Source organism: Haemaphysalis longicornis, unplaced genomic scaffold (assembly GCF_048455015.1).
Source record: "Haemaphysalis longicornis isolate Haplotype H1 unplaced genomic scaffold, Haemaphysalis longicornis Haplotype H1 scaffold_57, whole genome shotgun sequence".
NCBI lineage: Eukaryota > Metazoa > Arthropoda > Arachnida > Ixodida > Ixodidae > Haemaphysalis > Haemaphysalis longicornis.
Genome location: NW_027526400.1, coordinates 137310 through 162067, shown reverse-complemented (window position 1 = coordinate 162067; position 24758 = coordinate 137310). Strand labels below are relative to the sequence as shown.

Genomic DNA, 24758 nt, shown 5'->3' with positions numbered 1-24758 from the left:
CGTCTTTGAACGCACCCCCGTAGAAACCTTCAAGCTCCCGCAGCCCTTCGACGTGAATCCGGCGCTACCGCAAGAACAACGGAACAAATTATTGGCTTTGCTGCGTCGCTATCGCGAATGTTTTTCGTCGAGCGCAAAACTACGTCAGACCCCTCTAGCGAAGCACCGAATAATAACTGAAGATGGAGCCCGACCTACCCGACAGTCACCGTACCGCGTCTCTTCACACGAACGGGAAGCCATCCGGACTCAAGTCGACGACATGCTCAGCGACGACATTATACAGCCATCGAAAAGCCCCTGGGCTGCGCCCGTCGTACTCGTAAAGAAAAAAGACGGCACATTAAGGTTTTGTGTTGACTACCGGCGACTGAACAAGATCACGAAAAAGGACGTGTACCCCCTCCCCCGAATCGACGACGCCCTCGACCACCTCTGCCACGCGAAGTACTTCTCATCGATGGACCTGAAGACCGGGTACTGGCAAATTGAAGTGGACGAGAGAGACCGAGAGAAGACTGCATTTATAACCCCAGACGGCCTATACGAGTTTAAGGTGATGCCATTTGGGCTGTGCACAGCGCCAGCGACGTTTCAAAGAGTCATGGACACTGTGCTTGCTGGCCTTAAGTGGCACACCTGCCTGGTATACCTCGACGACGTAGTGGTATTCGCCCGGACTTTCGACGAACACCTTGAAAGGTTGGAGTCTGTACTCGAGGCCATTCGTACGTCAGGGTTGACGCTGAAGCCTGAAAAGTGCCGTTTCGCATACGAGGAACTCAAGTTCTTGGGCCACGTCGTCAACGCCGCGGGAGTCCTACCTGACCCGGCAAAAACTTCAGCTATCGCGAACTTCCCTAGGCCGAAAGACAAGAAGGGCGTGCGAAGATTTCTCAGGCTGTGCGCATACTACCGGCGCTTCGTCGCAAACTTCGCACGCATTGCAGAGCCACTCACGCGCTTGACGAAAGACAGCACCCCTTTCAGCTGGGAAAACGACCAAGAAAAAGCATTCTGCGAGCTGCAAAAACGCCTGCAACGCCCGCCCGTGCTCGCTCATTTCGACGAAAATGCCGAAACGGAAATGCACACGGACGCCAGTGATATAGGCTTGGGTGCCGTCCTTGTCCAAAAGCAAAGCGGCTGCGAAAGGGTAATCGCCTATGCCAGCCGTGGTCTGTCGAAGGAGGAGAAAAACTATTCTGCCTCTGAGAAAGAGTGCCTGGCTATTATATGGGCGATTTCAAAATTTCGCCCATACGTGTATGGAAGGCCATTCAAGGTTGTAACAGACCACCATGCGCTCTGTTGGCTCGCCAATTTGAAGGACCCCTCTGGCCGTCTTGGACGGTGGAGCTTGCGCCTGCAGGAGTTCGACGTTACAGTCGTTTATAAATCCGGCAGGAAACACTCCGACGCCGACTGCCTGTCCCGCGCCCCCGTCGACCCACCACCACAAGACTCTGATGAAGACAGCGCGTTCTTCGGGATCGTGACGGAGAGCGACCTAGCCGCCCAGCAGCGTGCCGACCCCGACTTACGTGTCATAATCGAGTACCTCGAGGGATGCAGCGTTGCCATTTCTAGGACCTTCAAACGCAGCTTACCAGCATTCAGCCTGAGAAACTCCGTCCTCGTGAAGAAGAATTTCAGCCCCGGAACAAGAGCGAATTACCTTCTCGTCATCCCCGCGGACCTTCGTGACGAAATTTTGGAAGCGTGCCACGACGACCCGTCTTCCGGACATCTCGGCACAGCCCGCACTATTGGAAAAATCAAGGCGAGGTACTACTGGCCCGGCCTTACCTCTGACGTCACCCACTACGTCCGGAGCTGCCGTGACTGCCAGCGACGAAAAACGCCGCCGACAAGGCCCGCCGGACTTCTGCAACCGATCGCCGTCCCATCGAGACCATTTCAACAGATTGGAATGGACCTTTTAGGCCCGTTCCCTACGTCACGATCACAGAACAAGTGCATTGTCGTAGCGACAGACTACATGACACGCTACGCAGAGACCGCCGCTCTTCCGAGGGGGACTGCACAAGAAGTGGCAAAGTTCTTTATAAGCCAAGTTGTGCTGCGACATGGAGCCCCGGAAGTACTAATCACAGACCGCGGAACGGCATTTACTGCGGAGCTGATGCAAGGAGTATTACGCTACAGCAACACGGATCACCGAAGAACGACGGCGTACCACCCCCAAACGAACGGACTAACAGAACGTCTGAACAAGACAATCGCAGATATGCTGTCAATGTACGTTGACGTTGAACATAAGACTTGGGACGAAGTGCTCCCATATGTCACGTTTGCGTACAACACGGCTATCCAGGAGACGACGCAGCTGACGCCGTTCGAGCTTGTCTACGGTAGAAGGCCGACTACGATGCTCGACGCCATGCTTCCGCACATAGAAGACGACGACCTCAACGCCGACGTCCACGGATATCTTCAACGTGCGGAGGAGGCCCGCCAGCTCGCTCGAGTTCGTATAACGGACCAGCAGCTGGTGGATGCGGGCCGCTACAACCTCCGACGCCGAGACGCCGAGTACCAACCAGGGGATCGTGTGTGGGTTTGGACTCCCATCCGACGACGCGGACTCAGTGAGAAGCTCCTGCGACGCTATTTCGGACCCTACCAGATTCTACGACGTGTTGGCCAACTTACCTACGAAGTGATCACGACAACGCAGGCGGCCTGAAGTCGTCCACGTGGTTCGCCTAAAACCTTTCTACGGACGATGACGAACTTTTATTTTCATTTGTTCGGACTGTCGCTTATGTTAGCATCGGGTCGATGCACTCTTAGAGGGGGGGTAATGCCGCGAACCATAAATTGGGTTTGTTTATTTGTGTTTTGCTTTTACCGCCCGGCTGCGCCGGTCTGCGTTATCTGTGTGCCAAGGGAAGCGCGTGTTCCATTCTTTCTTTTTGTGCAGCATGTATTATCTGTTGTGATAGGGAGAGCATTCCGATCTAACGTGAACAGCCCAGAATAATCTTCTTGGATCTACTATGTTCTCGATGCGAATCGACGTTTCGAGAACCACGCGCGCCGAAAGATAAAAAGCCTGCAGTGCGGACGCCGGGGCATTCGATTCGACGACACTCGCCTGTGCAAGTCACTTTGTTGACCGCTGCTTCGCCGCCTCTGTATTCTTTTGAGTTGTTAGGGGAGCACAAGTTCGCTCCAATAAACGTATTTCTCATTCAAGACAACTGCTTCGTCCTTGTCTTCGTGACAATATGTTGTAACAGAATCTGCAGTAAAAGAAGATTAACCAATGGCACAGATAGGAATACAAACCGAACATCACTGACTGGTATGTTGTATCTAAATGTCTGTTGTAAGCAGATCTGTTGTGACGAGGTTGGACTGCATTCTTCCTTTTCTGGCGAAGTGAATGAATGACTTTAAAGCCTGTTTTTTGTGGTGAAATACAAAGCACTGAATTTTGGCTCCAGCACTTAGCAAGGAATCATATTGGTTACTTCTTAGAATTGCTTCAGCCTAAGCTTCTGGCCATCTTAGCCTGTCTTCTCTCTGATGAATATGTAGTAGTACTATCAATGTAATCCTGAGGAATGATGGAGCATATTACAACATAGTTGATTCAACTTGAATGAAATGGTCGATACGCTTTGGGCTTAGTGTCAGTGTACTTAAAAATGTTATGGAAAAGTCTCAGTGCCTAGAGAGCGCTATAAATTGGGCTTAGATCATTTTTTCTTACAAACCACTACAGCGATCAGATAATTTCGGAGTGAAGTATTTAGAGCCGGAAAATCGACACCTCTAGTTACGTTCTGTGTTGTACCGACATTTTGTATCGGTAATTTTTCTGGGCATTGCAAAAGCACTAGAGCAGGGGAAAATACTTTTAAGCCAATGTCACTTTATAGATGGTATAGATGGTCACTTTATAGATGCTATAGATGGTGGATGGTATTCACATAAAAGTTTAGCGGCTGATTTCTTCTCTTGGCAACACTGAAAACTGCCATGACAGTGCCTGCTGTGTCTGCGCTAGACCTGTGCGCCGCCGCGCCACGCCGCCGCCGCCGCCTGTTTTGGTCGCGCCATCTGCGCCGCCGCCGAAGTCGCGGCAATGAGCACGCCGCCGCCGCCGCCAGGCAAAATTTCCGGCGCGCCGCCGGCCCCGCGCCCCGCCTATTATTCTTTTCTTTGAGGGGAGCTGCTGAAGGGTGACTCTTCTGAAGAACGAAGGAGTATGAAAGGAAAATACGTCGCTTCGCTGGAAGTTGTCGTTTCTCCCTCTGCAAGAAATGCCTCTCTCAGCGGTGCTGTTCGTCGGGAAATAATCACGATCCACCATGCATCAACGGATGATTTGTACTTTCTGCCTGGAATCAGCTCATTCTGTTGCTTGTGTGGGGAGACTTCTAGTCCCCTTTCTTCTCCGAATACCTTTTCTTCCTGGCCCGTCCCATACCAATCCTCTTACATTGCATGCCTACCGCGACCTTGTTAACAAAGGATAAATGCGTGATTGCCTACCGTGTCGACGCGTTTGACTCGGAATCCTCTCGAAGCACCCCAGCTTCTCTCACTGCCACACAAGCGCTTTCTCAGAAACTCTAAAATGACCAGGCACCTTTATACTCCAGGCACGGCCGTGCTCCAGGCATCCATGGTTAAACAGGCCCACCCAACTCTCTCTGTGTCAATAGCCCTCTTTCTTTCTTCTCCAAAGGGAAGTAAGACGGAGGACAGGAGCGAACGCAAACTTCAGCCCCTCAAGCCATATTCGTTCTGCTGTACAAACATGAGCAAAAGTGTTTGAGCACCTTCCTTCTTGATGAAGGCCGGTCTCTTGGCGCATTAATAACACCGTCATCCAACGGGGATAAAAGTATACACTGCAAGGAAAATAAAACATTAACACAAAAGTATACCGCAGAGAGACTAAAAAGAATAAATGCAGATGAAAGAGAACGACCGGAGCACACAAGCTTCCAAAATCAGTGCGCCAGCTCCTCCCACCACTCGTCGATTCTCTCAAGGGCACAAGCCGCTAACATCGAAGAATGAAACCCCATAATCACCACGGGAACAGTGCACAATTGCAAGAAACCGCCGATGTAGCGCGCAAGCTTGAATTGTCAGCGTCATTACGGGAAGAGTGCACGGGAAGCGAGTCAATAAATGAACTGTCCTGGTACGCAGGAAGGCTCAATGAAAGCGCAGCTAGGATCTAAGCAACTGTGAGCCTGGTACAAGCATCCACAACTCATTAATTAAAGGAGTACTGACACGAAATTTCAAAGCTGTGATAACTATGTAAAACGCTTCCTTTTTATCAGGAGATATCTCCCAGCAAGTTTCAACAGCAACCGTTCAGCGAAACATATTTAAAATCCATTTTAATCTTCGCCCACACGAAAAAGCCCAGAGCGGGCCGACGTGACATCATCTGCTACGTGCCCCAAACTGCAGACGTCGGAACTCCCATGACGAAGCCGACGCGCTGGCTGTGGTTGGCGCGCGCTGCTCGGGCGTGTGTACACGTCATGGTTTTGGGACTGACGTCATGCTGCCCGGGCCTGTGGGGACGGCGAAAACCTCGGCCGGTCTGGGCGCACGCGTGCGCTCGCTCGCGCGCGCTTCCAGAGAGGCAGCGATACGGCAAGAATGGTGACGTCATGTTATACATGCTGTCATGGCGGCCGCTCGGCGTTTTTCAGTCGAAACCGAAACTGGCACAAATAAACGACGCCGTAAATGAATGTTTACGCTGCGCTCGACCGTCTAATCTGTCATTCTATGATTAGTGGGCTGGTAGGCACGCATAGCAGCGAAAAAAACGTAACATAAAAATTTCGTGTCAGTACTCCTTTAACGTCAGCAATGCATTACTTAAACGAATGTGAAACACAAAATTGGAAGGAAATTCTAATAGCCGCACAACTTCATATAACCAATGTCGTATTTGAGCACTGTGATAAAATAGCGTCCCAGAGTGCAGAGGAGCGTACGTCATGCTGCCCTTTGTCGCTGGAGGACAGTTAACTAGATGACTTGGAGAAAAAGAATTCAGAAGTAATGGTGAAAGGTACCGTAAGAAAATCTACAGAAATTCAGAGGGTTGTCTACTATTGCATTCTTACTCCTCTTGCCTTCATTTTGATTTCTTTACAGCCGAATTAGGCTATGAGTGCCCAAACAGAGCTTCGACGAGCAATGTCCACGCTTCGCAAGATTCACAAAAGCTATGATTTTGAAACATAAACGTTTTGTACCATACTCGGTTACAACTTAAAAACGGCACCGAAGTTGCCGCTGTGCCTAATCACCGCAGCCGGATGTCACTCCGCGCAGCACAAGTAGCGCGTTACTGGGAATATTTTGAACATGGCACGAGCCGTTTTTTATACCTTTTTGGACCTAATATGCTTATAAACTACTGCAGCGACGGCAAACAAACTACGTGAGAAAAGGCAGACGCTATCACGCATTCGTGTCAGTCTCCTTTCAAAACGCGCGCGCCCGTTGACATCCGGGTCCGTCGCTTAGGCGGAGTGATACTGTACATGAGCTGGTGCCGTTCTTAACTTGTTCCCGACCGAATATAATAGCGCGTGCTGCGTGACGTGAACGTGATTGATTGTGGGGTTTAGCGCACCGAAGCTACACAGGGGCTATGAGAGAGAGAGAGAGAGCGAGACAGAGAGAGAATAAATTTCGTCAGCACAAAAATTGCGGAGTAGTGTCCTCATTTCAGGACCCCATTCGTGGTGCCAGCTGCGACGACCATTTCCACCAACCGAAGCTGGTTGTCCGCACTGGATCAAAATTAATCTGAAGCGCCTCATAGCCCATGTGTTTTTTGACACCTAGCTGTGAGTAAAAAAAAAACCCCTGGGCTAGAGGCGCGCTGTAGTGGGGGGCTCCGGATTAATTTTGATGCCCTGGGGATTTTTACAGTGAGCCAAAATCTCAACACACGGGGGTTTTCGCTTTTCCACTCAATCTAAAAAGCAGCCACCGTGGCTGTGATGGGTGAACCCCGGAAACGGAAAAAATGGTCCCTATGACCATATAGAAAAAAAAAATGGTCCCATACTCCAGTCGACGTGTTTCCCTTAATGTTACCCCTTTGCGTTTTAGCCAAAGGGTTAAGGAAGAGATAGAATGATTTAATATTCCTATAGGGGCACAAATTAACGCCTCTGGAGGCTAAAACCTAACAAACCAAATTGGGTCGATAGACGAATGGTTTGATGGATGGATGGGTGGGTGGATGGATGGATGGATGGTAGGGTTGAGCATCGATTAAAAATTTTAATGCAAGTAATTGGATTAAAACCGCACAAACAACAACTGCGAAGCCTGGAACCGTCGGTTTAGTAGCTTAGTCGGACACAGCCATCTCAGTGTCTGGAATGTCATAGAAGCTCTACGCTGCGAGGTTTCATCAGTATCGGTGAAAATTGCACTAGAAGCCGTGGGAGCTCCACCAAAGAAGCGCACAGCGTCGTCCCAGGTCTAGGACATTTCGTTGCTGGACATTCCAGTATAGTGAACTAGAATTCTTCCAGTGCAGGACGTTTCGGTGCGGACATTTTGGTGTACGGACATTTCGGTGTACGGATGTTTCGGCGCACGGCATTTCCTTGCGCGAACATTTCGGCGACCGTATTATCGGGTGCTTGTTAGTTTGAAACAGCCGTTATATTTTTATTTTCGCATAACATGGGTTTTGGAGAACAATCTAGGGCAGCGATTGCATTTTAATATCGATGCCGTGTTCGCGATTTTTTGCCAGGTATTTTTAGAAACTGAACATTTGTGTATTTTCCTTTAATACCTAGTTCAGGGAACACATGTTTTGCAGCCAGCTAATTGAATTCTTTTGCCCATGTTTTTTTTTATTTACGACAAGACATTATTTTTATTCGCTCTTTTTTGGGGCATGCTAATCAGCAAAGACGATGTTTACGATGGCTAACGCATTCTTTATGTAATTTTTTCTAAATAAAATGCACACTCTCACAATCCAAAACTTACAAACATTCGGTTGCCCATAAAAATGCAGACAATCTAATGAAGAGTTTTTTTAGGCTGCGCTGTCATGTTTAAATGAATTTGGAGACACTGTTCTCGCCAGATTTTTTTCTTTTTTTTTTTACGGACAGGTCTAGGATATTGTCGCGCAGGAAGAACGGGCCTTTTGAAAACAGCTGCAGCTTCTATATCTTCTCCTCAATGCTGATCAAGCGCGTACAGATTGTGCGTACAAATACCACCAATTCTGTTCGGTCAAACCAACCTCCGTTTTAGCTTTGCATGCTTACTTTCATTTCATTTTAATTCTCCCAGCCCCCCAGCTCCCAGGTCTAGGATATTGTCGCGGAGGAAGAACGGGCCTTTTGAAAACAGCTGCAGCTTCTATATCTTCTCCTCAATGCTGATCAAGCGCGTACAGGGGGGGGGGGGGGGGGGGGGGGGACCTTCTCCCCCTCTTCGTTTGTAAGTTTTAACCTTCCCAGATTTCTTTTTCAGTAATAGAGAGTTTTAGTATAGCGTTTTAGCTGTAGCGTTAACGTTTTGCGGGCCGCAATCGCGAACGGATAGCGCCTCGTTATGCTACGGTTAGCGTGCCCGCTAACGCTATGGGCGCGCTAAAGTGGTGCTTTCCGCTATACTAAAACTCCCTATTATGTTCAATTTCCCGTGTAAATCTTACAGGCATAGCGGCCATCACCTTCTCCAAAGAGTCACCGCATTGATGCAAGAAAAAGCGATACATTCGGCGTGAGCTCACACAACCTCTGTAGTGCACAAGAAAAAGCCACCCGAAAAGCCGCTGTGCTCCGTCCGCTAACGCTACGGCGGCGGGTAGCGGGGCGCGACTGGGGAGAGCAAATTCGTCAGGGTGGAGTGGATTAGTTCCGCGCGGCCGGCCTTCGCCATGCCCGCTCTTTCCCTCCGCTGAGGGGCAACCTCCTCGCACTCCCCGCGCGCGCATGCGCAGTCCGCTCCCGCTACCCGCTAACCTTAGCGTAGCGTACGGGAGCCGCTATGCTAAAACTAGACTCGTACGCTACGCTAAGGTTAGCGGGTAGCGGGAGCGGACTGCGCATGCGCGCGCGGGGAGTGCGAGGAGGTTGCCCCTCAGCGGAGGGAAAGAGCGGGCATGGCGAAGGCAAGCCGCGCGGAACTAATCCACCCCACCGTGACGAATTTGCTCTCCCCAGTCGCGCCCCGCTACCCGCCGCCGTAGCGTTAGCGGACGGAGCACGCTATGCTAAAACTCTCTATTTTCTCTCGCCCCCATCGAGTAACAAGCTCGATGGCTGCAAGGCTTCCGCGCGTCACGGCCACACAGAAGGCGCCCCTCTCCAGGAATCGCCGTCTTTCCTTTCAGTCACCCCACCTGCAATTAACTCTTCAAGTCGCGCATATCATAGACCCCGCAGACATTCCTCCTTTTCTTCCATTGTAAGAGGGGAAAATTTTGAATAGGCTGGTTTTGCGAGAGCCGCGACAGTCGTATTCACGTTTTCGATGCCCAGTTTACACTTTGAAGAAGCACAAGTGACACCCCCCTCTCTCTACCAAGGGGGCTGGTAAAAGCACTGCTGGTTATACCCGGCAGTGCTTAGCCCTCCCCACTCCCACCCCTTTAGCCACTCACCGTAAGTGCGATCAATGCCTAGCGAAAATTATGAATTATTAAAGGGATGCACGCGCGCCTAAACTAGCTCGTTTCCTTTCTTTCTTTTTTTATCGAGGCGGTTTGGCGGAAGGGGGAGGGGAGGGGGGGGGGTGAGATAGGAATGGACTAAAAGCAGCAGCGTGTTGCAGCGGTGGGTGAAGTGAAATCAAAGCCTTTCGGTAACACTTGATTAAAATATTACAGTTGTTCACATGAATGCTAAAATAAAAAAAAAGAGGTAAAAGGGAAATAAATTAACAACGTACGTTTTTTAACATTTAATTTCGAAATTGGGTTTTAGGCGCTAATGCTCCGCCTCTGTTTAGCGTTCTTTTCCTTGCAGTGCGGACCAAACACAACCCTCGAACGTAAAATTATATCACCTGACGAAACTGAATTATTAAAGCTAAAATGTTTAAAGAAATGCCTGGGACATCCCGTGCACCGAAATGTCCGCACCGAGACGTGCTGCACCGAAATGTCCTACACATAAATGTCTGGATCCCCCACGGGTTTAGCATATTTTTTTCCCCCTAAATTCCAAACTCTCTCTCTCTCTCTCTCTCTCTCTCTCTCTCTCTCTCTCTCTCTCTCTCTCTCTCTCTCTCTCTCTCTCTCCACCACCACCACCACCACCACCACCACCACCACCACCACCACCACCCGCTATTCCGCGCCGCGCCACCGCCGATCCGGGGACTCCCGCGCCGTTTACACGCCGCCGCCGAAGGTGGGAACACCGGCGCGCCGCCGCCGGCGATTTCTGACCGGCGCACAGGTCTAGTCTGCGCATGCGTCTGCATCTCACTGAAATAAGAACAGGCCTCGGCGTTTGTTGTCTGTCTTCTTACAACCCGATTCTCAGTGGTGGTGCCAACGAATATGAATGACTGCAGTGACATTGTGTGGTGATGCTCTACTCACCCTTGAGAACTCCACATCAGCACCAAAGAATGGAGCCGCGGTTGGTTGTAAAAGAAAGCGGCATCGTGCACAAAATGCCTAAGTGGCAGCGCAGTTGTCCGCAAACACAGGTATCGACACAGGTTCGCACGCACCTTGCCAAGGGCAGGGGTGGAACAGCTGCACCATTTGCGCCATTGAGCGCCAAACTAGTTTACCTGCGCCATCCTGCGCCGAACCGCCCATATTGCGCCAAACGCATTCATCAGCACCACCCTGTGGCGCAGAGCCCGAATGGTGCCGCGAGATGTGACCGCCATGATGCCGCGTGCCCGAAAACGTTGCTGAAACATTGTGTTTTCGGTTTCATCAAGGTGGTTATGGTTTCAGTGTCATCAAGGTTGTGAGTGGCTAAGGAAGTTGGATTTGGCTTAGCCGTAAGGCCTCAGGCACTACACGGCTTCTTTGCAAGCTCTTTGCATTTCTTTGTGTCGCATTTTGACAGTTTTATTTGCCGGTGTCGGCCGCTTCGCCACAATCAATGGAAAATGACCAAAAGAAAAATGTTTTTGTGTCTCACCGCAAACAGGTAGAATAATATTCACAAGAAAGTTTGTCGCTCGCTGGAGGTGAACATCAATTTAGTCACCCATTTCCGATGTTCCTGGCTTTGCTGCCTGCAACTTTCTGTAGCTGCACATGTGTATTGAACAAACAAGTTCTTGGATGCTTTCTCTTGCTGGTTAATGTGGTTTACTTTTGTTGTGAGGTGATGGTAATCACTCATTTTCGCCCGTGAACTTGGGGTTAGCGTTGCTTAGTGAATGACAGTCCAACATTAGTCATGCCTTCTAACACGCTCTAGTTTCGTAATATATGGCATAAGTTCATCAAGTCTCGCAAATCTGAGACAGGCAAAGACAAAGCAAATTTCAGCTCCACTCACTGAAACCACTATTCAATAGAAAAAAGGGTGAGCAAACACCTTGTTTCACGGAATGCCGCAGTGGGTTTGCTTTAAACGTTGCCAATTACCGGACAAGGAGCAAGGCCTGTTATCAGATCCCCTTTGACTGTGAGAATGGTGTTTGACCTTTAAATGGTGATAACGCAGCACACTTGCTGGGGCCAAAAGTAGATAACTCCAAATTTTGTAAACTTCCAGGGGAGGGGTTCGCTATCTTCTGAGGTGCATCAATCAATGGATTTCATCCTTTCTATTGTCGTTTGCTACCCTAAAACGATGCCCCAGCTGCGCCTGTCGATCAGCAGAGCCACCGAAAAACCGCACTATAAACGGTATTGTGCTTCGGCCAACCGCATCCCAAGCGGTAGGGTTATGCATTGACTTCTATGGGAGGCAAACCGGTGGTCACAAAAACCCGCGTTATATCCGGTCCCGCACTATAAGCAGTTACTTTATACAGTGTAGACCATATATAACGTAACCGCTTATAGTGCGGGACTGGATATAATGCGGTTTTTTGTGACCACCGGTTCACCTCCCATAGAACTCAATGCATAACCCTACCGTTTGGGATGCGGTTGGCCGAAGCACAATGCCGTTTATAGTGCGGTTTTCTGGCGGGCCTGCTGATCGACCGGCGCAGCTGGGGAATCGTTTTAGGGTAGCAAAAGAAAAAAAGAAAGGATGAAATAGGCCACCGACGCAGCGCGCACCCCTTGCTCTCCTCTGACTTCGGCACACAAGAAAAGAATAGGCACCCTTTAGTGCACGCCTACGTGTTAACCACAACTGACCTTGCTCGACCCACCTCGGAAGATAGCGACCCCCCCTTCCCCGTCCGCGCGCGGCTTATCAACTTGTTTCAATTAAGCGTGAACTGCATGGCCCGTTATCGCACATAGTTCGTACACAACAACGTCGCGCGTGCTTTTTTTTTTTTTTTTTTTTTTTTTTTTTTTTACCACGCTCGTGTCGACGATTTTGCGCTTGCGGTGGCTTCTTCGCGTGGCAGTGGGAGGAGCCTAACGACTTGCACCAATGGGGAGACGCGCACCTAATGGCGGGAGCACGACCGGCTATATTTTCGCGGGCGGGAGATCCGAAACCATTCTCCATGTCCGAAACGCTCCGACCAGCCGGCTGGCCGCGTCAGAGATGTTTAGGCCTACCACCGCGGTGTTTTTTGATAGGCGCTTTCACAAGCAACGTGAATGGCAGTTTATATTCCTCTTTTCGCCGATATTACCAGCTCTTTTCTTGCGTGAGCACCCTCGCTTGCGCTTCGTGCGGCATTTCAGCGAGCAGTTAGAAGCGGTCGCTGGAGCTGCCTGCACCATAGAGTTTCATGAAACTCTATGGCCTGCACCATTTCGCAGCCGGGACCGACGCCATGTTGCCGCATCTTACTGCGCCGCATACCATGCCAGTTGTAACCGGGCCGGCCCTCCCTGTTCTGTGGGCCGGCATTGCCGCGCCTGCGGCGTGCACTGAGGCGGTATTCTCGAGTTTTGTCCCTTTCGCGTCCCTTTCAAAAGTGTCCCTTTTGGCGAGCCCTGATTGTGTAAAAGCAAACAATCGGAAGTGACGTAACGCAAGCGCGGCAAACCTACTGCCAACGCTTATTGCTTAACCGGAAGTACGTCACGATGAAAGGGACTCAAAAGGGACGTTTTCAAAAGGGACAGTTACGAGAATACTGCCCCTGCATGTTCCATGCGTGCACTGCAATCGCTCCATGCGGTTCACGCTTTAGATTGTTGTGCAGATAAGCCACCGCTCTTTCCCTTTCCGAACAAGCGAGCCGCGCGAAGCCGAAGATTCCCCCCATCAGTATGCTGCGCTGATAAGCAGCCGCCTTCGGCATCAAGAACGCAAGGTGGGGTTAAAAAAAAAAAAATCCCGCTGGCGTTCTTATCACGTTCCGCGGAATCTGTTCATAGACGCTAAAAACGCAGCCACGATCCCCCAAAACACAAACAAAACGGAAGTTAAAGCCACGCTTGCAGTGACCCTGCAGCAGCGGCTGATGAAAATTTAAAAAAATACGACATAAAGACCAGTCCTTTGCTTGTAAGTGCCGTCCGTGCGTTTGAGTGATGACAAATAAAGGAAGATTTGAGAGTTTGGTTGCGATGTGGTTGGACTCGCGCATATTTTGGTTATAGTGCGCTACCGCTTATAGTGCGGATTTTCGCGGCTCCCTCGACATACGTTATAAGCGGTCTACACTGTAGATGGTCGGCACTGTACCCTGTTCCACCCCTGTGAGGGCAGAGTCATTCAGTAGAACGGCCAAATAATGCTTTCGAAGAATTTGTGAGCATTCACACACACGCCTATTGAGATATGACAGTAGTGTAGCAAGTGCATTGTTAGCTGGAGACTAGCGACATCTATTGGTAAGCAACCAGCCAAAGTGGAAAGTGCTTGCCCAGACCTGAGCAATCTTAGGCCGATACCAAAACACGGCAGCTGGCAATCAGCCGATCTGTGCTGACGACCTCACTTGCGTCCTGCGACAGGTAGGCTGCAGGATGCTGCAAGAAACAGTACTCAACGTCGAGATAATGCGTTTGAGCTCAGTGGGACACGGTGCTGCTGCTGCTGCTGCCTACACAAACGCTACGCACAGCCCATGCATACAATATCACCTTAGTAATGGGGCATGCAAGCTCCAGAATGGCGGCATGCACACATGGTTGCCGGCATACATGCCACGCCAGTTAATGCAACCTGTAGTCTCACAGGGAGCTGTGACAAAAGATCACAATGCATTTATCACACAGGCAAGTGAATGTATATGCAGGCGCCAAGCTATTTAACAAGATACTTCGCTGGCTGAGTTGGTTCACGCTTGATAACCACAAAACACAGCTGACAGGCATAGATACAAGACCAGCCCTATAAAGGCACAGGTTGTGAGAGATTCTCTCATCTCTTATTATGTCGTTAGCTCTTTTACTCTTACATGTGCCATATGTACAGGTGCCGTTGTAAGTGATTCGAACAAGGATTTGTGAATATCACAAAACATTTGTCTTAATCGCTTTATGATAGCCATTGCTGGCTTACAGGACTTTTTCTATTAGGGCAGTCTCCTTTAAATAGACACTACTGCAGCCAGGCAGTTTCTGAACGAAGAAATTCATGTAAATTTTTGAGACCGTGTTCCAATTACTTTTGACGGCACCTGTACATAAGAGCAGGCGTCATATGCATGTTGATATGTACACCACTTGTCTCTCACTGTCGTGAAGTGTATAAAGTAAATAGAGGCGAATATTGCATGCAAGTTTATCTAATTAAAGGGACCCAGAAAAGCTATGTGAAGGTGGAAATCAAATGCATTCAATTGGTAGAACACATAACGGGGAATTTTTGAGCCAAGTGTCAGCCCCATACGTTGTACGAATAATTTGTCGTGGACGAAACACATCGCCTCATTGAAGACTAAACTTGCAAGCCTTCTACATGTTCTTCGCTTCGTGGCGGGGATGAGATGGGGTCCATCTGAGAGCGCTCTTCTCCAGTTGTACCGGAGCCTGTTTTTGGGGCATCTTCGCTACAGCCTGCCAGCCATTTCAAACCTGCTAACTTCTTCCCGCCGCACATTGGAGGGTTTGCAAGCACAAGCCCTAAGAATATGCTTGGGGCTACCACGATGTACCTCTACTGTGGGCACAATCACCGAGGCACGTGTTTTTCCAATGGATGCACTTCTTTTGGGCGAACCCCTTCGAGTCTACCTTAGATGCTTCACAAGGCATGAACACCATCCATTATCGGCTCTTCCTACTACGTGTTCGAGAAGTAGTTTTGCGGCAGCCATTTTGCAACACCAACATATGATCCCATCAGGTTTCGCCCCAATGGTGGTTTCCCAGAATCCTCTGTGGGTACTATCAAAACCATCAATTTACCTTTCCATCCCGGGAATTGGGAAGAAGTCCTCTTTGCCATCAATAGCCCTCAAACAGTTGACTCTAGCGTTCTTGACAGACAAGTACGCCGGAACTGTACATGTATATACTGATGGCTCTGTGACTGCATCCCGGTCCACCGCGGCTGTGGTAATTCCAAGCTTATGCGTTACCCGAGGATTCACACTAGACCACAAGACAACTTCTACTGCCACTGAGTTGGTTGCCATACGGGAGGCGATTCGTTTAGTCTCCCGTGAATCACCTCAAGCTTGGACCCTGTTTTGTGATTCCAAGCCAGCACTCCAGGTCCTCAACGGAGTTATGAGGCAAGGACCTTATTATGCCCTTGCTGCGGAAGTACTCGAATTATGCTCATTGGCACTGCAACAAGGACATGTCCTCACCATTCAGTGGGTACCAGGCCATTGCGGGCTAGCTGGTAACGACTGGGCTGACCAGGAGGCAAAGAAGGTTTCTGCAAATGCAGATGTTGTACGTCTGCCCTTCGCAAGGACGGACACGACTGCCCTTCTGTTTACCATTCTCCGCCACGCCTCGGCGAATCACTGGTCCCACCCTGACAATCGTCATAGAAGATTACACCGCCTGGACCCCGACTGCAAGTTTCGGTTACCTCCTGGTACTCAGCGAAACTACGCCACGCTGTTTCACCGACTACGGCTTGGCGTAGCCTTTACCCGTCGCTACAAGCACCTCATTGGCTTTACGAGTGACCCCGACTGTGAGACATGCCATGTACCAGAGACTATTTCGCATGTTCTCTGCCACTGTCCATGCTATGCGCATCCTCGAGAACAATTAGTGAGAACATTGGCCCGTTTGGACTGTCGTGTGGTGTCGGAGGAAGTGCTGCTGGGACCTTGGCCAGACGCAAAGCGTTCCTACAAGGCATTTAAAGCTGTGCTGACATTTCTGCGCAGCAGCGGCCTCTCAGAGATATTGTAGTTGAGGCCCGTCCGGCTTAACTTTAACACATACACCGTATCGGTATAGGCATCTTCTATACATAGCCCTTCATTTATTTCTCCGCCATCTTCATCTCTCTCATCCTCTATCCACACTCTTTCCTCCACTTTCCCTTCCCACACACAGAATAGCTGGCCAGATATACTACCGTCAGGCCGACCTTTTTGTGTTTTTTCATTTCAATAAAAAAAATTCCTCTCTCTTTGTAAACAATTTTTGAAGATCGCCTTTCTCAGCCGATGAGCACGCCGCCGCAGCGAGCCGATTGCGGCCGACGCAACACCGACCGCGGCTGACGCAACGGCGAGGCGCCCCCCTGATTTGGCTGATCGTCGGTCGCTGGCAACGTCACTGCCATTGGCTTCCGGTTGCTCTTCCTCCTTCCTGCGCGATCCCAAGGCAAAGGCGGGTCTGCAGTGATTGACGCGTGTCTAGGCGCAGGAATGTAGCTAGCGGAGAACGGAAGTCGAGCGTCGCGATGTCACATGGCTATTCCCAGTGTTTCCAGCTGCTTTGAAAGAAGCAGAGAGGGAGGAGGAATCGATCGGCAAGGGGGGAGAGGTGCACTTAATTGCTTCTGGCGCAGCTAATACTGAATGTAGATCAATAATTCCAATGGCATTGCATCGCTATATTAGTACTACGCGACAATAAAGACCTTTTGTAACTTTTACAAAAGGCTTTTCTGGGTCCCTTTAATAGATGCAGGTACTGCCTTTCCTTATGTTTTATGTTCCAACAAATTTATTCTGGAAAAAAATTACCTCCGGATTTCTTCCCTCTTTTGCCAAGACTGAGATGTGCTTGGCCTCCAAGGTCCATTGTAAACTTTGCTCCCCTTTCGCATTCTCTCACGCAGAAACGCAACTTGCCGACAACGAATGCCCGCAGGCCATCAAGGCAGACCTTCTCGCAACCGGCGTCGACTGCCGCTTTGCCTACAAACGCTACGATGTCAAGTTTGTGTGGCCGTTCAGCGAAAAGCCGGCGTGAACGGAACTGCCAAGCCTGGCAAAGTCTCAAACAAGGGAGGGGGCTCGGAGAACGTGAAGTTGTCTCGCGCTGTCGCACACATTTTAGCCTGAACTGCCTTTTGATGGATTGAACATTGGGATGTTTAGTAAGTGTAACGGAAAGACAAGAGCCTGTCGCTTAGGGTCAAGGACACGAGAAAGCTGGGGTTTTGTGTGCGTGTTCTTCGTGGTTACAGGCTTCTGCGAACACTTCACTGCTCTTGGGAAGTGACAGAACGTTATCTTTCTACATGTTTTTTTTTTTCTTTTTTTTTTCTTACAAATTGTGCAGAGTTATTAACAGCATTATGTGAACTTTAGTGGTGGGTTTCGTGTTCAGGTGGGAGTTTTATGCGCTGCATGGCACAATCTTCTCAGTGAGACTTTCGGAGCGAGCAAATTTTTGTAGTGTTCACTTTTTTTTTCGTAACGTTCATGACATTATCTACTCACAGGCTGTGGATGTGATAGCCAGCCAACGAATAGAGGTTTTATGTTTCATAGCTCAATCTGTCTCTTCCGAAAGGAAGGCCACTTACGCTGTCAATCTCCCTTGATCGACGTCCGTCCATTGTGGCGGGAAATTCAACGGCAGTTAGTTCTCTTTTTGTTTCGGAACACTTACGAGCCACTTGGTAGTGTCGTTGAAACAGGGTACGTAGAGTCGTAATCAATGAATGCCTCAAGGTTCAAATACTCGCTTCCTATACGGTTATGTGTAGGTACAATTGCTCTTGTGGAAACCAGTGGTTAAAGTGCCCTGCGAAAGCAAGGGGCAACTTAAATTAAGCCGCATCGAAGCACGATGAAGTCTTGTCAAAGACTCAAGTTATTCATACACCATGACCAAAATCAAGATTGTGCGAATATTAGAGGCCCTGCACTCGTATTCTACTTGCCTTATGACATATGCAGAGTATATATTTTTTCAGTTGTGCTGAAAAAGCTATAAAAGCAAGTCACAAGTCTATCTGTATCACAGATTACCGCTATCTGTCAGCTGTGTTGATGGTAAAGGAATCAAGAAAAAAACTTGGAACTGCAAAAGTCTTTGTGGCGAAGGGTCAGAAGCATTGAAGCAAGCAGAAAAAGCTACTCAAAAATTCCTAGAGAAATAAATGCCTCGTGTTCACTTTCAATTACAAGTCTGTACTTAGTCGCTGCTTCTGCGCAATTCATTAACAAAGAGTCAGAAATGAATTTGGTAAAACATTCTATAGGTCGCCAGCTGTAGTTGTTAGTGTCCTTGGCTCTTTAGCTCGAAAAGAAAACAGAGCAGGACCTTGTTCACTTGGATCTCAACCAGAAACGCCCAAATTATTGGCAAAAGCGAAATGGTCAAAGCGCAAAGTGAGACGCCGTCCATAGATGCCTCTATTTTGCTAGAATGATCCGTCTGCTGCCTTTTTGTCCAGCTGAAATGGTTTTGGTTGTGACAAAACCGCGTTCAAGAACGCGTGACTGTGCGTCCTGCAAAATTACGTTTTCGCTTCATGCTAGTGCTACTGCTTCCTTCTCTGTTTCGTTTTACGAGCTCTGAAATTTGCTTGGCTGTACAGTTGTTTCTTTTATTCTTATTTTTATTCTTGATCAAGTGGTCTACATAACTGTAACAGAGCCAATTTTAGTTGAGTTTCAAAATACCGATATTTAACGCAGTGAACAAAGCAGTGGCAACAACTGTCTACTAGAACAATATGGGCAGTTTTATGCACGCCAGGTTACTTGGGGTCCTACAAATCGCATTAATTTGGTCTCCTCTCTTTGTCTACTTTGTTGTGGTGGTGTCCATTTCTTTTGCTTTCTTTGTTTGGAAATGTTGGAGTTGGGCTTGGGTGGAATCATAAGTTTCCCTTGCTGTAAAATTTTTTAGCCTCTATATGATCATTGTGGTGATTGTGAGGACCCTGGCTGTTTTGTTTTCAATCGTACTCTAGTATTTCTCTGCACTGCAAAATCAACTAAAGACACGACCAGCAACAAGATGTACAGACAGTTACTGCTTTTAAATGTGACTGTTTCGATTTAGTGAAAAAAAACTATGAGGTGATGATGATGATGATAAATGTAGGCCTAGTGGAGCAGAAATGAAGTGTGCCGGCATTATGCAAAGTTCATTGCATTCAGGGCTAGCCTGTGTGACAGTTTAAGATGTTTGGTGTGTCGAGTTGTGGTGAAAGTGCTGAACGCACGTAAGGAGAACGCACTGCCTTGCCTAAGCAATTTTTCCTTCGATATGCAAGCGGATCTTTTCCTATGCATAGAGCCTTTAGGTCGCGCACAAATGTTGCATTTCTTACTGCTTTGTGTCGTGTTAATGGAGATGCGCAGACATTGTCAGGCCGTGACCACGTTTCCTCAGGTTCCAACTGTGAAGTCGTCAAGAGCCAATGTATTTTTGTAACTTAACGCTTTGCGGAACCTGTGGTAATTCTATCTTAGATCAAGCTTCTAACTGTGAATGTAGAGCTTGAGTGGTACCAAGAAAGTTGCTTAACCGCCCTCTCATTGGGCGCTTACATAAGAAAGAGGAAAAAAATAGGTTGTCGTTGTTTAGGCCTTGGGATAAAGTAGATTTAGTAGTGACCATTCAAGGATACAGAAACAGTGACCCAGCGACGATTCTTAAGGGGTTTGCAAGAGTGTCCTTTAATGTTTATTTATGCCCCTCTTGCAAGTTGAAGTCTTAAAACAGCTTCCTTTAATTTTGATGTAAACTCTGTGAAACTTGCCAGTCTTGCTGCTTTTTTCCCACTGATTTCAAATGTGCCATTATTTTTTGAGTCAGTCCAGTAGTTCCCGAGATAATTAGCCATTTTTGGAGGAACAATAGCCAAAACAGTGTTGGCTATAAAACTGTAATCTTTATATTTTTTAATACTATGAACCCTGGTGAGTGCAATAAGAGAATCATTTTTTTTGATGGACCGCTCGGAACTAATTTTACAGCTCATTAAGCTTTGGTGGCACCAGTTGCAAGGAACCATTTTGAGTGCCCATTTCAAACACCAAAGTTTAATGAGTTGTAAAATTAGTTCCAAGCGGTGCATCAAAAAACCGATTCTCATATTGCCTTCAGCAGAGTTCATAGTATTGGAAAATATAATGATTACACTTTTATGACGAACACTGTTTTGTCTATTGTTTGACCAAAAATGGCTTATTAGGTCTAATTATCTTTGGAACTAAGAGACTGACTCAAGAAATAATGGCATATTTGAAATCAGTAGGGAAAAAGCAGCAAGACTGAGAAGTTTCACAGAGTTTAGTTCAAAATTAAAAGAAACTGTTTTAAAAGCCATTTCCCCCCATAATTGAATGAAATATTACTTTAGGGGGCGTGGTTTGTGTCTGCCTGATTTTATCTGAGGGAAATTATCTTTTTGTACACCATGCAAATGTAGATATAGAAACAGTCTGACTGTGGCAGGCCCTATGCATGCAACGCTGCTTCTGTCATAGAAGATATTTTCGCAATGCCCTTTCCGCTATGTCCTGTAAACTGCGGTATTGTCCAGATCAGCCCCTTTTGGCATTCGCCGGGACAATCGTGTTACCAGACGATGTGCTCTCTTTGAAACTTGTCTGGACGGTGCTTTGTGCCGGACTAGTGCTTGGACTCGCTCTCGTGCTTTACCTATGGTTGCCTGCTCTCATTGTGCAAATACTCTGTACTAGACTCCGAAAAATCGGGCAGGTTTCCTGGCGTCCACTTCTTTTTCTGTGATTTACAAGGCGCGCGTGACTTCGTCCTTTGTACATGACATTTTTAGCGTATACGCAGAGCGCTAGCCATGATGCCGCGAGTGCCACACTCGAGACTATTTTCTATCGCTTTTAAAGCTGTCTATGGCTTCGGCATGTGTGGGGAGTGTAAATGCTGTTCCGACCTTTGCGAATGTCCTGCTGTCATGTTTGTGTGAGCTCTTTTCTGCTATCGTGGGCTCTTCTCTAGACCTGTTTCGTACTTTAACCGGCTGTTTGTTGAAGTGTTCTGTGCTCACTGCTTTAACCTACCCAGTTCTGTCTTGTCTATTCCTGCCCCTCTACTTTTCATCAGACCGTGTGGTTGCGGTGCACTGACCGATCCGTGAATAGTAGTGCTGCCACTGTTTGCAGGCAAGCTGGGTAGCACTGCAACCAGTGTATTGGCAGGCATCGTTCCCTGCTTCCCTCTCGACTGCCTGATTAAACCTCTTTTGGGCTAGCACGACTCTTGTGTCCTGTCTTACAAGTAGCACGAAAAGCTTGGAACAGTCGGAGGTTCAGGGTACTTTTATCAAAAAGGCTTTGAGTGCGAAGCACTTTAGGGGCTCGGCTTGTCATTGTACAGTAAACCCTCGTTACAAGAGACACTCAGGGACCCGGGAAAGTTGTCTCGTGTAACCAAGGTCTCTTGTAAGTGAAGTTGCTAAAACATGACAATCATTGGAAAATCAACGAAACCGCTTTCATTAAAATGTCTCTTATAACCAATTGTCTCTTGTAATCAGGTTTTACTATAGCTCTTACGGGGTCATGGTATATAGCCACCATTGTCACACACCGTCATGCACCCAAACAGAGGCTTCAAAAAGGTCGCTGCTTCCCCTAGTCTGGTTCGAACCTGGGTCCTCCGTGTTACAGAGCCAATGTTAATCCGATTGCACCACAGAGACTCGCGTTACGCATATGCAAATTGTTGGGGGGGGGGGGGATATTTGCACTGCGCTGTTGCCACTGAAGTTGATGTTGCTAGGCCGCAAATAAGTGCACAATAATATAAAGCGAAGAAAAAAATTGCGAATTAACAAATTAATTAGTTCAAATTAAGGAAAACTCAATCTACTGACTCTTTATAGGCCGTTTCCTCTCGACTACTTTCACCATCAACGCCAGGCCGATACTGAAAGTAGTCAAGAGAGGGCGCCACAGCTCCTCTGGTGAATCCCTGCTTGGCACTTGACAGCTTTCACGCTGAGTGGAACTGCTTTAATTTTATGTGCACCACTTTAGTCGTTCGTTAATTCTCACTGCAGAAATGAAATATAACAGACTGCCTAACGTTTTTGCCTACGTGTTCATGTTGAAACGCAGGAAGTATCAACAGAGAAAACTGGCCGAGTTGGTGTGTATGAAACTTTTGAGAAGACACTGCAACGAGTGCCGTATGTTCCGGTGTACAAACTAATTTAATGAAGTTGCCGTGACCCATGAGTCATTATGTTAAGTAGGGAACTTCATGAAATCAAGAAAGCATTAGTGCTAACTAAATTGGTTTGGTAAATCAAGAAAATTACAAAATCAGGTTTCATTAAGTTGATGTTCTACTGTATAGGTCACACTGCAGCATGAAGGCTGTTTTATTTTTTGGCAAATTTTATCGCTAAGTTACAGCTTTGTGTAAGTTTCACCCCCTCCCTCTCCTTGGAAATGGCTTGAGTCTATCTTCAACACTCGTGCCATTCCTCTTTTGCTTAGCATGTAACTTATGCCTAACCAGTACAGTCGAACCTTGTTATAAGGAAGTATCGGGACAGCAAATTAGTTCGCTATAACCAATATTCGTTATTACAGTAGAGGTAAAAATCGGCTCTAACAAATCGGCAATCTGGCTCGCGCAAAAATACCTGGTACAAAAATGCATTTTTTGAGGCTTTGAACCCAACAAGCTTAGTAACCCTTACCTTTCTCCTTGTTGCATTTTGAGCTCAATGATATTTATTTGTTTATTCAAAATACCTTACAAGTCCATCAGGGCATTGGGTAAGGGGGGCAAAAGGGCAGATCATCAAAAAATAACAAGGGAAGTTATACAAAAACTAGATATATAATACAGCAACAAGTCGGTGAAAACAAGACAAAAAGAGCATGATAACAGCAAGCAAGAGTGGCAAGAAAATAAGTACAAGCAATAATAACATCTAGTGTGGTAGCCACAACCGCAAAAAAAAAAGGAAAGAAAGAAAAAGGAAAACATCATGGTGCTAACAGAAAGGAATGCCAGCGTTCTTGTTTGGTGGTTTTACATGGAAAAATGAAAATACGTGAAATTACAACAGGACAGAATTCACTTGACAAAACAGGACTGCGACTGAAGGATGTGATCTTCGTCTGTCTGGTGGATACTCGCACCACTGAGCAGGGTTTAGTTTTCCACCGTGTCCACGAACAAACGGGGCCTTTATACGGCTGCAGTTTAGGACTACGGGTTTTTTTTTTTTTTTTTCATTTAGCTTCTAAGCCTCCTTGTGAAATATTTCTTCGTTGTATCCCATATCACGCACGGCTCTCACGGTTTCAGTTTCGTTATAAAAGAATAAATGTCATAAAGCATGAACAACCAAAGTCTATGTTTGCTATAGCCAATAATTCGCAAATCAGTGTTCGTCATAACGAAGTTCAACTTACTAACATGACGCAATGTTTTGACAAACGTCATCTCCCACCACCTTTTTGGTAAGCTGCATGGTAGAGAGAGAACAAGCTGTCTTACCAGCACTACTTACAGCATTCACCTGTGCATCCTGTTCGTGCCTCAAAAGAAAATCCAAGATTTAGACTGCTTCACAGGATGGACAGTATTGCCACTAAAGGAACACGGATGGCAAGCACCAGTACGTTTATTTTCTAATTAGCCCAAAGGTGAGCGCATGTTCTTGCAGCATTTTGGGGGTGTGTTTATATGTTCATGTTGGAACATCGAAATACAGGAGGCGATGGTTGGAAGCACTGGGTGAATGTGGGGTCACGTGGCCTGTTCAACTAGTGTTGAGGGCAAGTCTTACTGCCATGAATTGCTTGACTACAAGCCCAAGAACGTTTTGCATTTGAAGAAAGGCGTACCAGCAACAATAAAGGTATTTTCAATGCTACGCAAAGCATACCTGCTGCAATTTGGGCGTTATCAATGCTGCACAGAGCTAATTGATCCAAAAACATATTGTAATGGAGAAGACTGAGACTGCAGAAGGCACCACGCATCTTGTGTGAAAAGAATTGACCGCATAATGCTTACTTTGCTGCAAATAACTGGTCTCTTCGGTTTCCTGTCCAGAGCGCTAACTATGGGGTTTGAAACTGCACTTGCAATAGACATATTATGGGCACATAAAATACGAATAAAAGCCCTGGCATCGAACGACATATCCGCTGTGCCGGGAATAGTATTTCTTTCCCTCCAGATATTCCTTTCCCTCTCACTTTTCTGCAGTCAGTATAGTTGGGAGCGATTACAAAGCTAACAATGGTCCTTCAAAAATGGCGGCCACCTGTTCACATGAAAACTGACTTACAGC

General features: G+C 47.6%; 1 protein-coding gene across 1 annotated transcript in view; it reads left to right on the top strand.

Annotated features, from left to right (window-relative positions):
* Nucleotides 1-21694, top strand: part of LOC144140948 (protein sprint-like) — a 72735-nt gene extending 51041 nt beyond the window's left edge. Inside the window, exon 19 of the mRNA XM_077672441.1 lies at nt 17328-21694. Within this exon, the coding sequence (XP_077528567.1) occupies nt 17328-17461 (134 nt within the window). The 3' untranslated portion in view covers nt 17462-21694. The remainder of the gene's footprint in view (nt 1-17327) is intronic.
* Nucleotides 21695-24758: the final 3064 nt, after the last annotated feature.